We start from the raw sequence: 14,727 nt of genomic DNA, 5'->3' as shown, positions 1-14,727 counted from the left end.
AATTCATGCAATTTGTTGATAGACTTTAAGAAAGGTTATCTTGAAGCTTTCTGTTTCCTTTCTTAATTACTGTAAGTTCCTGGGATGCATAGCTTGAATATTTTTAACTTTATTCTTTGGCTCTGTGTTTCTTGTTCTGGTATCTTCCAGCAGGTAATAAATATTTACTGTCCCCTTAATGCTGAAAGATAGCTAGCTTATGTGTCTCTAGATTGTCTCTCTCATACTGAAAGTGGCCTGCTGTTCATGGACTTCATTGTAGACTTAATTTGTTTTGCTTTCCAGCACAGCCAAATGATTATTTTTTTTTTTTTTAACTCAAGTGTGCATGTCTGTAAAGTAAATAATCCTGTGAGGTGTTCTTTGTTTCTGGAGCTATAGACTGCTTCTAATATGCAAGCTATCAGAGTTTTGTAATTGGTTTTTCCTACTATGTAAGGAAACTGCTAGCTTGTATTCTTCCATTGTCCAATTTTGTTTCAGATCTCATTTTTCATTTAGCTTCATTGCAAGGAAAAAATCTTCTCAGACTAAAACAGAGCATAAAATTGCAGGGAAATCTTGTTTGCTGATTTTAAAGTACCTGGTAATTAGCAAGACGTTCACTCTGGGGATACCATAGTTCATTTTGACCAATTTCATTGGACTGATTCAGTCGTTACGGTGTGATTCAGTGCAGAAAGTATGTTTGAAACAGAGGATTACAGTTGACTGTGCTGTTGTAATAGACAGCAGTGTTCTACTACTTTCAGCTGACTAACCGAAGTCTCTTAAGTTACACATGTGCAAATGCACTCTACAAACATTTAGCAATTTTAGTAACTTAACTTGGCCTCTAGATCTTCTATTCTTAGTGACAGTACCAAAAATGAAAGTAGCCTGACTTTCAATGCTACCTGCAGGTGGACACTTTTCCAAGAGATCGCTTGTGATGGATAACAGAAACAGTTGTTCTGACCAAGAGCTAACAGCAAATCCTCATGATTTGCTTTAACAGCACCAGTTTCAGAGGTAGTAAAACTCAGTAACTTTGTAGGGAGTTTCATTATAGTACCAATAGACTTGTGCTGCTGCCTGTATCCTTGCTAAGTATGAGGTTACTTGGTATCTGGTATGAAAGATGATTTTTGTTGAGTTTTTTTGACTTCAAAGTTGGTGGGGTTTACTGTGTTTTCCTGAATAATTTTTAAGTTTATGTGGAAAAAGTCCACTGCATGTAGGAAATCAAACAAAAGGCAGGGTACCCTTTTATAATAAAGAAACTTTGGGGTACATAAAAACATTAAGTCTGAGACATAGGAGCAATAGAGGAGGTTGGGGACTTGTCAGAATTATGTTCGCTCTTGTTAGCTGCTAAGATTAAGTTGGTGTTGATGGTTTCTTTTTTATTTAAAAAAAAAAAGTTTGTCAAGTTTGCCCAGATGGTAGGAAATCTTTTAAATGACAATGCGATTCATAGTACTTGCAAATGGATTTGTCAGTTTATTTGCTTTATCTCATATAAACAAGCAGTTGTAAAATGGACTGTATAACTTACATGAACATTTTACATGAATATTTTTAAATATGTGCTTAAACAGATTTGGCAACTGATCGGAAGCTTTTTCGTCTGGTGTCGAATGACTCGTTTGTCTCCATCCAACCTTCATTATCCTCTGGACAGGATTTGCCAAGGGACAACAGTGACAAAGTGTGCCTCTCGAACAACCAGCTTGTGGACCAGTCTAAAACCAGTGCATGTGACACAGAAGTAGCTTCGCTCGTAACTCTGCATTCTCACTCCTATAGGAAGGATCATAGACCACGAGGTGTACCAAGGACTTCAAGCTCTGCTGTTGCTTTTCCAGATGCCTCACTAAATGACTTCCCTCTCTATCAACAAAGACGAGGACTAGATCCTGTGAGTGAGTTAGAAGCTTCCAAGCCCCCTTCTGGATCCAGAGAGTCCTTGGCTGAGAACTCTTGCATTTCAGGAGTTTTTCAATTAGATGACATTCTGAAAAGTAGCAGCCCTCAACCATTGGCTAAGAGTGGGAAGAGCAAATCCTTGAAAGCAGACAAAAGTGTGGACAGTCTGAGAAGCCTGAGTACTAGAAGCAGTGGTTCAACAGAAAGCTACTGCAGTGGGACTGATCGTGACACTAACAGTACCATCAGTAGCTATAAAAGTGAACATACTAGCTCAACACATATAGAAAGCGTGTTGTCAGAGCATGAGGAGGAGTCTCCTAGAGAAGAGAGAAAGGATGGTAAGAAAAAGGATTGTGGTGTTGACTCAGAGGATGACAGTAGTTCTACTACTGACAAAAGGACTAGTAGCGAAAGGACTGCTGTGGAAGTGAGCGCTAACAGTGGTGTTCAAGAGGTAAAGGGTTCTAGTGCATCTGATGAGATGCACAGTCAGAAAGGTCTTGGTGCCTCTGCTTCAGAAGAGGCCAATAAGAACCCACATGCCAATGAATTGACTACGCAAGCTGACAGGCCACCTGGGAAGGCTGCTGAACAAAGAGATGAGCAGAGTGAGAAACTAGCTGTGTTAGTAGATTCAAGAGCTTCTAAAGAAACAAGTGGAAAGCAAAAAGAAGGAGATGTCCGACCAAAATCTTCTAGTTTAATACATCGAACAGCCTCTACCCACAAGTCCAGCCGGAGGAGGACAGGAAAAAAGCGGGCTAGTAGTTTTGATTCAAGTCGGCACAGGGAATATGTTTCCTTCCGAGGTGTATCTGGTACTAAACCTCATAGTGCTGTGTTTTGTCATGATGAGGACTCCAGTGATCAAAGTGACTTGAGCAGGACGTCAAGTATGCAGTCAGCTCACCAGTTCAGCAGTGATAGCTCTTCCAGCACCACCTCCCATTCATGCCAGTCTCCTGAGGGAAAGTACAGTGCTCTAAAGACCAAATATGTTTCTAAAGAACGTGGGGGCACGGACCCTGAAAATGCTCACAAAACCCATGTAAGCTCTGAAGGAATTAGCAAAAAGCGATCTACACGTCGGACTTCTAGCACAAACAGTGCCAAGAATCGTGCCAGAGTATTAAGCCTGGACAGTGGTACTGTAGCTTGTTTAAATGACCCAAATAGTTTAATGGCACCAGGTAATATAAAACAGTTAACCACTTCAAAATCTGATTTGGAAGCCAAAGAAGGAGAGGTGCTAGATGAGCTATCTCTGTTGGGAAGGGCTTCACACTTAGAGTCAGTCACTCGTTCTAGGAATAGCTTACCAAGCCAGGCTACGTTTCCTGAAGGGGAAGAGCAAGAATCAGCAAGTGGAGGTAAGTAAATGACCTACCAGAAGTACCTTGCTGTCTTTTGTTAACGAGTCTGGTATCTATGACTGAGGTTACAGCTATACTTAGGCATCTTCCTTTTTCTCTGTTCTTGCCTAGTAAAACTGACAAAGCATTTCCTTCGTAGTCTCTTGGAAGAGCTACAGAAATGGGAGTTGAATTCGAACAAATGTTATGAAATCTGTAGGTAGATTTGTTATGGGTTTGTAACTGACAGTCTTTGCTAAGCAGAGTTATATCTTTAAATTATGTGTGATCAAATCAGACCTGCTCCATTGTATTACTCAAACTTCATATTATGTGTACTGTTTTAAAAGTTAACAATAAAAGAGAGACTATTTTGTTTGAAAGATTGTGCAATTTAGAAAATTGGGAACATGGAAGTGATTGTTTGAAGTTACTGCTGCTTCTTAGATGAACTCTCTGGAATGGCTTGAGGAAGTATCAAAAAAAAATCCCCAAACCCTTACCATGCTGCCTTGAATTGTTCACTCTTACGATGGTCTAGTTACTAAGCTGAATTCTCCTAGGGATTTGATTTTGCTTAGCCTTGCCATTGTTGGCTAGACAGTGTTGTTTACTTTGGGTTGGTGTGGTTTTTTTTTTCCTCGTTATGAGAACACAATAACCTTCCTGTGCTGGAGAGGAATGTAGCTTCCTCTTACTTTCTATAACTGTTGCTTTGCTTGGTGTAATGTTAGTACTAAGCTTACCTGTAGAAGCTGATATTAATATAGATTAATAGGGGCATTTAAAAAAAATGTTGGAGCTCTTAGTAGTTTTTTGTTTATCACTCTTTTATGATGTTTCAGTGTCTTTTCTTGGTTAGCCATATTGATTGCCTTAACTGGAAGTCTTTTTGTGTCATGAAAGACAAGTGGGTTTAAAATATCTTTGCAGAGCATTATGGGATTGCTAATTACCTCAGTCTGACATTTGGGATTGTTTGAGGGGAATACCTACCAGATAATCTGGTTAGCTAAGCACACAAATGCTTCATAAAATTGTGGTTTAGATCAGGACATAGATATTTTTAAGAAATTGAAGCAAACTTACTGGCCTTGTTATTTAGACTGCTTAAGCAAAGTATAGTGACTCTTCCATCTTAAAAGGAGAGACTTCCAACTCAGTGACATATGATGGGTAGTTCTTCTCTTTATTCACTCTTTTTTGTTTGTGTCGGGTTCCCCCCCCCCCCCCACTGACATAAGAGCAAACTCTAAAAATTAGTACAATTTCTTTGGGGGGGGTGGGGTGTGCGGAGAAGTGTGCTACACTGAATTTCAGCTGTGTATTGATTACTGATCAAATTTGACTGGTTTACAGTTAGCTCAGGCCTATTTAGATGCTTTCACTTAAAAAGAAAAAAAAAATCATCTGCATGTATTGGTACTTTCTGTCTTTCCGTTATTCCCAGTAACAGAGTTCTGCAGTAGCTTTAGTGAAAGAGTCCAGGTTGCTCTTTAGTACTAACTCTGCAAGTGAAACACTTAAAACATATTTTATTATGCCTTGTTAAAGTGACAGCTCTTTTTTGTCTACTGAGAGTAATTTGCCTAATAAAAGGTCTGCTTTATTTATTTACTGTTTTGATTCTATGCTGTCCTTCGCACAAGATTTAATTTCATTTTGGTTTATGTTATTACAGCTTAAAACTGTTAAGGTTTTCTCCTTCTATGCAAAGGAGGATTAATATACCTTACCTTACAGAACCTGTCAGACTTTATATGCGCTCGCTAGTTGTCAGTAGTCTGAAAGAATAAGTGCATGACTGACTGCTGTATATTGCCAAATATTTTCATTGCTGTTTTAAAGAGTGAAATGTAGGGAAGACAAACCCTACCACATTTAAAAGCAATCTTAAAGATACAAATCTGTAGCAGCTTAAAGCAGGGAAGTCTTGCTGTCTTTCTTGCTGAATTCTTTTCAGTTTCCCCTTTAAACTTTGTGTAAATAATGGACATTTTGAAGTTTTTAGTATTTTTGATAAACAGTGAGCACCCAGGTATTACTTGCCCATGGGTTTCACGCTGACTTTTAAGAAGCAGTCTAGATTCAGGTTCCCCAGATTTGTCGACATCATATGAGTAATAACAGTTGCTGTATCTTATGTTTTTTATTACCAATAGATTAGGAAATACTTCCTTTATAATTGTAAGAAATTAATGTCATTCTCCTGTTTTTGAAAGCAGAACAAAAGTCTCACTTACTTTTCTTTAGCATTACTTAAATATTTATGCAGTGATGTCTAGCATCAAGTGAGTAATTACTTTGAACTTATCTGTTCATGATCAATCTGAATAATTTCTTTGTGTTGTCCTTCATTTCTACTGTTTTTTCTTTTGTGTGTCTTGGGTTTTGGTTGTGCTCTCCCCGCCCTCCCCCCCCCCCAATTTATAGCTTATATTACAAGTTTTGCAACAGATGTATCTTTAATTGTGGCTTTCTTCTTTGGGCTTACCTGTGACTAATAGTAATCGGAGAAAATGTTTTAATTTTTTTAGAATCTCTAAATTGCTTTATATTCAGTATTTCCCACTATTGAGTTGTCTCCACCTTTTGGGAGTGTTTTTAAGACATGTGTAATATAAATAAACATCATATGTGTGTATGTATATAGAAATTATTTGAGAAAATTAAGAAGTTCTATTATTTACATGTAGCGGATGATTTGCAGCGTAAACTTGGTTCAGATTTTCATAAGATCAGAGAATATTGGTTGGGTGGGACTTTTACAAGTTGTCTGGCCCAACCTCCTGCTGAAGGGATTATTTTGTATAATGATTTTTTAATTTCAGTGACTGCTTATGATAACTTTCTGAAACAAGTAATTAACAGATGCACTCTGGATAACCAAAAGACTGATATTAATACCGCCTCCTCTTATTTAGTCACCAGCTTTATGTTCCTAGACTTCAAATATGACTTAAATCAGTAATTATAACTTCATTTTATCTTTAAGTCTTTAGGGAGTAAATTAAAAAAGTACATTCTTACTTCTTTGTGTAACTGTTAAAGTGTGTTTCATAATGGATATGGCCTTTAGTAATCTTGTACTGAGCAGGATGCTATACAAATTTGTACATCTTATACTTCAGCAGATACAGCTTAGCAGTTTCGTTTCTGTTTTATTATGCCAGGAAGTGGTGAATGACTCAGTTTTTACAAGGTAACCTGTGCATTTGAATAGAAATTGCAGTTCATTAAAATGCAGACAAACAGCATTTGAAAATTGTGTAATTAAATACCTGTGGTGGATGTATAACAAAAAAAGGAAGATGTCTTACAATAGTTGTTACCCTCATTTAACTATTCAGCCTCTAAAATTAGCTAGTGAATTGATGGGTTATGGGTTAGATGAAGTTGTTTAGATGTCTAAAAGTTTGCCTAGATGTCTAGTGGTATTTCTACAATACCACCTTGATACTCTCCTATGCGTGGTTCCTGTCAGACGTATGCTATTTCTGGATTGCTGTCTGTAAAGATTTAAAGAACCAACATAATGCCATATATGACACAGTGATGTTTTGTGAAACTTGAGCTGACCTGAAAAGTCAAGTGTTCTCCCCCAGTTCTATATTAATTGTAAAAGATGCACCCTTTAAGTTCCTACTTTCTTTTATAGCTTTCTGTAATTTAAGATTTATTTAGTTACTTTAAGTTCTTGAGTTACTCTTTTGTAAATAAAACTGCAAGTAATGTAATGTGTTTTTCCTTCTGTGCAATGCATTGTGATATTGAAGTAACAGCTCATACTGTTCTGTGTTTTGTGGTCTGCAATACATCTCTACAGGCAGGCAAAATAGAGGTTTGTGAGCTTGGATTAGAGTCTTGTATTTCATATGGCATATGGAAACCTGTTCATCTCTTCAGTGCGTATGTATTTGTACATATATGCTCAGCGTATCTGTAATCATTAGACAGTATTCTCTCCAAAGTTAAAAGTACAATTCAGTTCTCTGCTGTGCAGCCAATGGTCATGTCAGCTGCTACCAGTATATTGCTTTTGCCTACTATGCTTATGTTGCATGTGGTCTACGGTCATTACTTATTTTGGATGTATTGTAGAGCTGTTCCATGATTCTGATGGCCTTAGTTTGAGATGTTTTCTGCAGGTGGAATTAATACAGTTATAGAAGATGGGGCTTCTGGTCTGGTTTCTGTAAGTCTCTCAGTTCACATTCAAACTGCTAAACCCAACAGTTTTGCGTGAGAAATCAAACTTTGAAAGAGTTTAGAAATGGTAGAAACTGAAAAATGTGTAAAGCTCTTGTAATCTGGTTGTGTGTATGTTAGCTAACTCTGTTCATGTGTTCGGCAGGACCCCTCCTGTAACTGGATCAGATAAAGCAGATTGGCCAGTAGAAGGGCTCTCTTGTATGTGATGTTCTTTATTGGAACCAAAAGACTGTATTCCATTATTAGATTTTTAGATGTTAACTAGCAGCGTCATAACGTACACAGCATTTGGTTCAAGAACTACATAGAAATGTTGTTAGCCCTTCCCAATATCTGACTTTGAAAGCATAATGTTGTTCTGTCACAGCTTTTGTATGTAAAGGTTGAGTTTTACAGAATTACCTCTGATTTTGAATATTCTGTCATCTCAGTAGAGCTGAGGTGATGCCATTAAACACTTAAAGATGTAAACAGCATTAAGAGTGATGTGTGAGACTGAAATGGAACTCTGCAGTTTTGAAACTTAGCAATGAAATAACACTTGGCATGAATCTTGCATCTACTAATTGTTAATCGCTACCTACTAAAGCAAAATGCAGTTTTAGTATGTTGTGTGGGGACTCTGTCCTGCCTGTTTTGTCCCCTTTGTGGTATTTATAGATAATATAGGGCCTTTCATTAGATGGCTAATCACCAAAATAACTAACATCTTCCTGATACTTTGTGATTCCATAAAGGTGGTGATGGGGAACAAACAAACAAAACCCTGAGGTTTTGTCCCACTCACAGCAGTGGCTGTTGAGAGCCAGTGTGTAATTTCTTGGCAAAAGCCCTGAGTACTGCTGGTAAGAGACTTCTGTCACTTGGTAGAAACATGCTCCTTTAGTATGGCATCTACAGAGGTAGCAGATATTCTACCTAAAGTTCTGCAGGGCTGCATAAGGGAAATTCAGGATACTTAATGAAAAAGGCATGGAACAGCACTATAGCACATACCAAAAGTTAAAAATGAAGCAAAATACACTTTTTTCCCTGGAAGTGTTATTTATAAAACTTTACCCTGATTAAATTCGCTCAAGCCTCCCAAAGAATGCAGAAGTAGTAGTTCTTTTCAAATACTTTGTGTTGGTGTGAGAGTGAGTTGTTTAAATGTTTTAGATTGGTAGTATTTATGCAGCTACAAGAATGCAATAATCTCTACTTGATTTGGAAAGAATGATTCAATTTTGTTGACAAGTAGCGTGTGTTGTTCATAAATTTGCCAAGTATTCATCCCAAACAGGGGTTGAATAAGAATTTTTGATACTTGATGTAAACGAAGCTGCATCTACTAAGTTAAGTATATAAGCCACTTTTTTTGTGCTCGTTTGTGGATGTACCTGGATTTATTGTTACGTGTACAGCTGAGAACATTTCTGAGAGCTCTCTGAGCTTTAATGGAAGTGCTCATATTGCTGCCAAATGTAGCTATGAGATGTAATTCCAGGATATATTGAAGTTGGCTACTAATTACCATTTGGTATTAAGTTAATAGAAGCCCACTCAAAGCAAACGTGACTTTCTTAGTATATCACACAAATATAGAACACCGCTTAGCTGGAAAGGCTGTGTGTTCTAAAGATTTAAAGCATCCTTTCCTTAAGGTGAAGAAATCCAAATACAAAATCAGAATTAAGTTTCATAAGGATTGATGTAGGTTATGAACATTTGTCTGCTGTGTGAACATGCTACTAGCTATTGATAACCAAATCCCTGGATATAGGGACTATATTGGGCAGGGAATAAGATTAGGTCATAGCTTTAGCTCTTTGACCCTAAGGCCATCAACATTATAGTCAAGGAGTCTGTGTTACTAACAGTGTTTTTAAAAATGAAATAATTCAAGTGGAAAATACAGTGAAGTAGAATAACTGAGACTCCTAGTTTTGGTATTAACATAGAAATTTGTTTATCAAGCTGGTCTGTAAAAATGTTTGGTTGGGAATTCAAAACAGATGGTTTCATTGTCCTGGTGTTCCCTGCTTGACAGTATTTTGCTTTTCAGATTGTTGTAGTGACTGGTTTGACGTAATTGTAAATATTCCTCCAGCCTTGTCTCAAACTTTTTTTTTTTTTTCATACATTCAACCACAATACTGAAGTCTTGGGCTTTACTTCCCTTGTTTCTCTTTCAATTTTCTTTTTTAAGACAAGCTTTCCTTGTGTTGTTATCCTCTGCCCTATTTTCTAGCAAAAGTTTGTATCTCAGAGAGGTCCCTCTGTTCTTCATTGTTTCTCCTTTGCTGCCCACATCTCCATTCTTCAGAAAATGGCATTAGTGATATTTTTCATTAAATGTCCACAGTAAGTTGTAATGCTATAAGCCAATATCTTGATTTTTTCATCAGAGAAGTATAAGAAATCCATGCAATCATAGGTCTTATAATGGTGCATAATCCATGGTGATTAATAACTGTATACTGAATATACAGACTGAACAGACTCCTTTATACTTGGCTGTTTTACAAGTATGGATTTTAAAATAGTGTTAGGGCACATGAGATTAAACTGCAAATGGTGTTAACCAATAAACAGATGTGACAAGTGTGGTTTTCAACACAAATGTGATATACTTGATACAGAAGAGCAAAATTTCAGCTATTTGGTGGTGTGTTCAGTATTAGAAGACAAGATTTCATTGCTTATGTGAATGCATGAGCCATAAATTATTAATTTCAGCTCTCGCTGAGAATTTGTAGGGGTGGTCATTACAAGCAGTTGAAAATAGATCACAATTTCCATTTGATAGGAAGAGAAATGGCATGTCCAAGCATCACTCAGTTCCATGCACACATTTAACCATGCTTAACCTGACTAATGTTCAAAACCATCTAGACTTCAAGTGATGTATTTCTTTCTTTCCTGAGAAGACATTGTGTTTCCATTGTATGTGGGTGTGTTGTTTTCTTTCCAGTCAGACTGAAGTTTTCAGTTCTTACCCTGAGAACTCTGTGGTATACCACATGGAAACTTTACCTCTGTCTTACCTCAATACCATATCTTTCCAGGAATCTTCTTACTTGGGAATTGTATTTCAGAATTTATCTGAGGCACTGGGTTCAGCATCTTTGCCTAGCAAAAATGAAATGGGACTCTTCGCAATAAAACGTTGGAAATGCTGCTTCAGTTTCCATCTTCTAAGTTTGGGTTAAAAGCAGTGATACATACATGCAGGGTGATGTTCTAAATGTTTTGGTTTGTGTATGTAAATGTTCCTGTTCGGGGGGAGGGGGAGGATTGCATTTTATGTTTCTTAAAGGTAGTTGCATCGTACAGTAATTGTATAGTTGTAGTGTAAAACTTTGAGGCACTTCAGAAGTTTACATCAAAAACACTTGTGTATTATAGAAAGAGAAATTTTGGAAGGGTATAACCTGCAGGCAGGATAGTTCAACCTACGGTCAGATACTCCTAGTTGTTTTGCAAAGGCGTGTGAATTTTTTGTTGTTCCAGAATTTTCTCTACAAAAAAATTTAGTCCTTTTATTGGGAAAGTATCATTCCAAATGTGAGATGATGAAATTTATATCCTCATTACTTGCTAAGTGTGTAACTGCTAATTTGGCTTTTTTTCCCCATCAGAAGTGTAATGAAAAAAAGGATGAAGTTTAAGTATGTATTCGTATGCACATTTGTATTAACTGTTACAAAAGTCAAATTATTTCCTCTTTGAAGTTAGGTGTAGTATAGTTGGGAATAGGTGTGGGATGGTTAAGTTTGCTACAAAGTTGTCATTAGGTCTCCACCTCTTATTTTATTGATCTCTGGGATGTAGGTTCGTATTATTAACTTGTATGCTTTGAACTTCAAAACCTGATTTTTCTGTTCTTGAGAACAGATAATATTGGGGGCTCAAATTCATATGACAGCATGCAGAAGAAATTCATACTTAAGTTTACACTGAAGTATAGTGTTTTAACATGAAAGTTTAGAGTAAAGCAGAAAAGTGGAACAGACTTCAACAACAAACACTCTGTAAGTTGAAAGGTTTGTCTTCCTTTACTGATTTGTTTAAAGTAAGGAGGAACTGTAAAGGTTTAACCTATGTTATCTCTCCCTGTTACATCTAGATTTTGTACATGAGTGTAGATGTTGGATATTACCTTTCTGGAGTCTAGAGTAAGTGGTTGTAAGTAGCAGCATGGGGGAAGTATGAGTGAGCTAAAGACATGGTTTTGGTTTTGTTGGGTTGCTTGGTTTTGGGTTTGTATTTTTTTTTTTTTTTTTTAAAAAAAAAGCTGTCCTACAAGGATACTTCTGTTTGTTTCGTTTTGTTTTTAAACATCAAAACACTTACTTTGTAAATATTAAAGGAAGCTTATTTATGTTAAAACAAAATTATGATTAAACTGCTCTCAGAGCATGATAGATGATAATTTACATCCTCCTGGTGAACTCATGAGTAGCTGTACGGCTTCCCATTACAGACAAGTAGAAACATAAATAATATGTATTAATGTAAATAGCTTTACATACTGGTATATATATATTTTTTAATCCTTTGTGTTCTTTAAAATAAGGTGTTTTTAAAAACAAACAAACAAAAAAAAAAACCAGCAAAACAGCCAAAACGGAACTTTGCTCAGTTTGGCTTTCTATATTTCAAACAGTAATCCTTTCTGCTGAACTAGATTTTTTTACTTTCTTAGTCATGGTTTCACCATGCAGCTTCTTGAGTTGTTGCATAATGTTAGTAGACTGGGGGCTTGTTGAGCTGTAAAGCTCTGCAGTCTTTTTAAAGAATTTACAGACTTGCTTAGTGATCCTGAATGTCACCACCCACATTCAGGAAGAGCGTATATAGAAGACGTGTGTTGAACAAAAGTTTCAAGATAAATCAAAAATCCCTTGGCAGATTAGGAAGAAAGCTGCACCAAGATCTACTTTGATTTCTAAAGGTTAAAGTGAAATACTGAAAAGTTAGCAAATGCCAGAACTATTTGGCTGTGCAGCTTTGAATTTAATACCCAAGTACATACGAATTCTTGGTTTTTGTTGTGTGTGTGTGTTTTTTTTTTTTTTTTAAAAACTTCAAACATGTTTATCTCTTTTCCTCACAGGACACTGCCTCAGTCAGTGCTTGATGTAGACTTGTTTTAGCGATAAATTGGAGCTCTGTAGGAAGGACCTTTAGTGTTTCCATAATCTGAGCTCCAGTGCTTGCAGAAGGTGAAGTTTACTGATAAAAAGAATATGAAAAGAAAAACAGATGTTGGGAGTGTTAAGTCAGTGCTAACTATGCTGCCTTGAAGAATTGTACTTGAATGCTGCTTTTGCTGAGTGGTTGCAAATGGTAATTAAGATGTAATGCTGATGTTTACCATCTTAATGGTAATTAAGATGTTTACATTTCAGTTAAGACTAGTCACATAGTTCTTAACTATGACCTGATAAGCAGAAATGTGTAGAATTGCTTTGCACCTGAAGCCAGTGGAAGCTGTGTTGTGAATGAGTTTTTATATGCTGATGTATACACTGGAAAAATTGAGCTTTACGAATTGACAATCAAAACTAGTGGGCAGTTTTGGCCTCTTTTGTGTTAACTTAATCTACCAGAAAAAAGTCAGGATTCATGCTGTCTTGTTTAGTGTGTTTCGCTTTTCCAGTATTTCAAAGAGCTGTAAAGAAATCCTTGAAGAAATTGGGCTGTGTATTAAAACAGAACATAAAGCTGTATATTAAGCCGCAAGAGAAATGTATTGAATTCTTGCTGAAATACACTGAAAAGGAACTATTTTCTATTTATGCTTAGAATAAAAGAAGTGGCTGTGGAGGAGAAAGTGAGCAATCCTACAGTTTTCCTGTCAATATAGGAAAGGCCTGAATTAAGGATGTCCTTAATTTTTGATGTTTTGGTAATGAAATGCTTGCAACTTCAGTGTTGATCTTAAAGTAATCTCTTCATGTAGCTTCTTGGCTCTTAAAGCAAATTATACGAAACTTCAGTCTGTACAGTATTCACTTGATAACCTGTGGTTCATGGGTGGGATTAGACTGTTGTTCCATGTGGTCTTTATTGCTTGAGCTATGGCAGTAATACGCAGCAGCAGTAGGTTACTATCGGTTGCTATTCCCTGTAGACCAGTGTTAGATTCTTTGCTGCTAATTTTTGAAAGCTTAATGACAGAAATGCTGTAACTTGAAATGTACACAAGTAAAGATGGAACTACTCTGCCTGTGATCTTTCTGTCATAAAAAAGCATTGCTCCATTAGTGTTTTTTCTTTTGGCTTGATACAATCCTTGGTTTTCTCGCTCTTGTAACAGGCTTCTTGGCTACCAAGTTGTGACTTCCCCTTCAAAATTGTGATTTTCTTTTGCACTGACTTCATGTCAAATTTTGCTGTGTTTTTTTTTTTTCTCCTCCTTCCCTTCCCTGCCAAAACCTATTTTCTCTATGACCCATTAATTTGAGCTCTCTAGTGCTCTGCATTCAAATCGGTTAGTAGCTTCCTTGGTTCAGGAGGAAGACTGACATTGTAGACACACCATGAAGCAGTCCAAATCCAAAGTTGTTCAGACTGTGAAGCTTAGGGAGCACAGGTGGGATTTTGGGGGGTAATTGTGGAAAAATCTTAAGGCTGCCTTGAGTACACACAAACTGTTTTTTACAGTGTTGCTTTATAAGTGGACTAAACATGGGGTTTTTTGTGTGTTTGTTTTTTTTGGGGGGGGAGTTGAAATAACAAACCCACTGATACTTACAAATAAGTTGTTCTCTCACTTAATCTCAACCCCCTGCTCCTCCAAATCATAGCATAACTAGTCTAAAATGAGCCACATGTATCCCTTGGTGCTTATGAGGGGGAAAAATAAGCAACTCTGTTTTGTTCCCTGAGGAGGTGCGATAAGGTTAACCTCAACCCTACTAGTTTGGCAGAAGTTACAAAACTGAGAAGAGACTATTATGGTGAGGAGTGGCAGATAACCTTTCTAGGTTGTCCTTTAGGCTTCTCTTTTAACTATCTATTAAATGAGATAAAGGGTGAGATCAGTTTTGTCTCTTCCTGCCCTGTACAAAATGGAAGAGATTTGGGATATCCAACTTTTTTTTCAATCTGGCTATGTGGATCTGGGGGTAAGAAAAAAAAAGTAAGCTCTGTGTTTGAGGACAGTCACACCCCATTCCCCAAACACCCAAATTTTTACTAATAATTGTGTGTTGTAATCCTGTCTTGAGGCAGGTTGTTTGAATGGTCACTGCATAAGCTACTT

At 36.9% G+C, this 14,727-nt stretch overlaps 1 protein-coding gene across 2 annotated transcripts in view; it reads left to right on the top strand.

Annotated features, from left to right (window-relative positions):
• Positions 1-14,727, top strand: part of PCNX1 (pecanex 1) — a gene marked incomplete at its 5' end in the record, with an annotated part of 92,131 nt that overhangs the window by 19,705 nt on the left and 57,699 nt on the right. For both annotated transcript variants that reach the window (XM_082484797.1, XM_082484796.1), the window contains one exon: positions 1,581-3,281. In XM_082484797.1, coding sequence (XP_082340923.1) covers positions 1,581-3,281 — 1,701 coding nt within the window. The remainder of the gene's footprint in view (positions 1-1,580; positions 3,282-14,727) is intronic.

This window comes from Vanellus vanellus (genome assembly GCF_965231255.1).
Source record: "Vanellus vanellus genome assembly, chromosome: 6".
Classification (NCBI taxonomy): domain Eukaryota; kingdom Metazoa; phylum Chordata; class Aves; order Charadriiformes; family Charadriidae; genus Vanellus; species Vanellus vanellus.
Note: the sequence above shows the minus strand (reverse complement) of the source record. Positions and strands in the feature narration are given on the sequence as shown.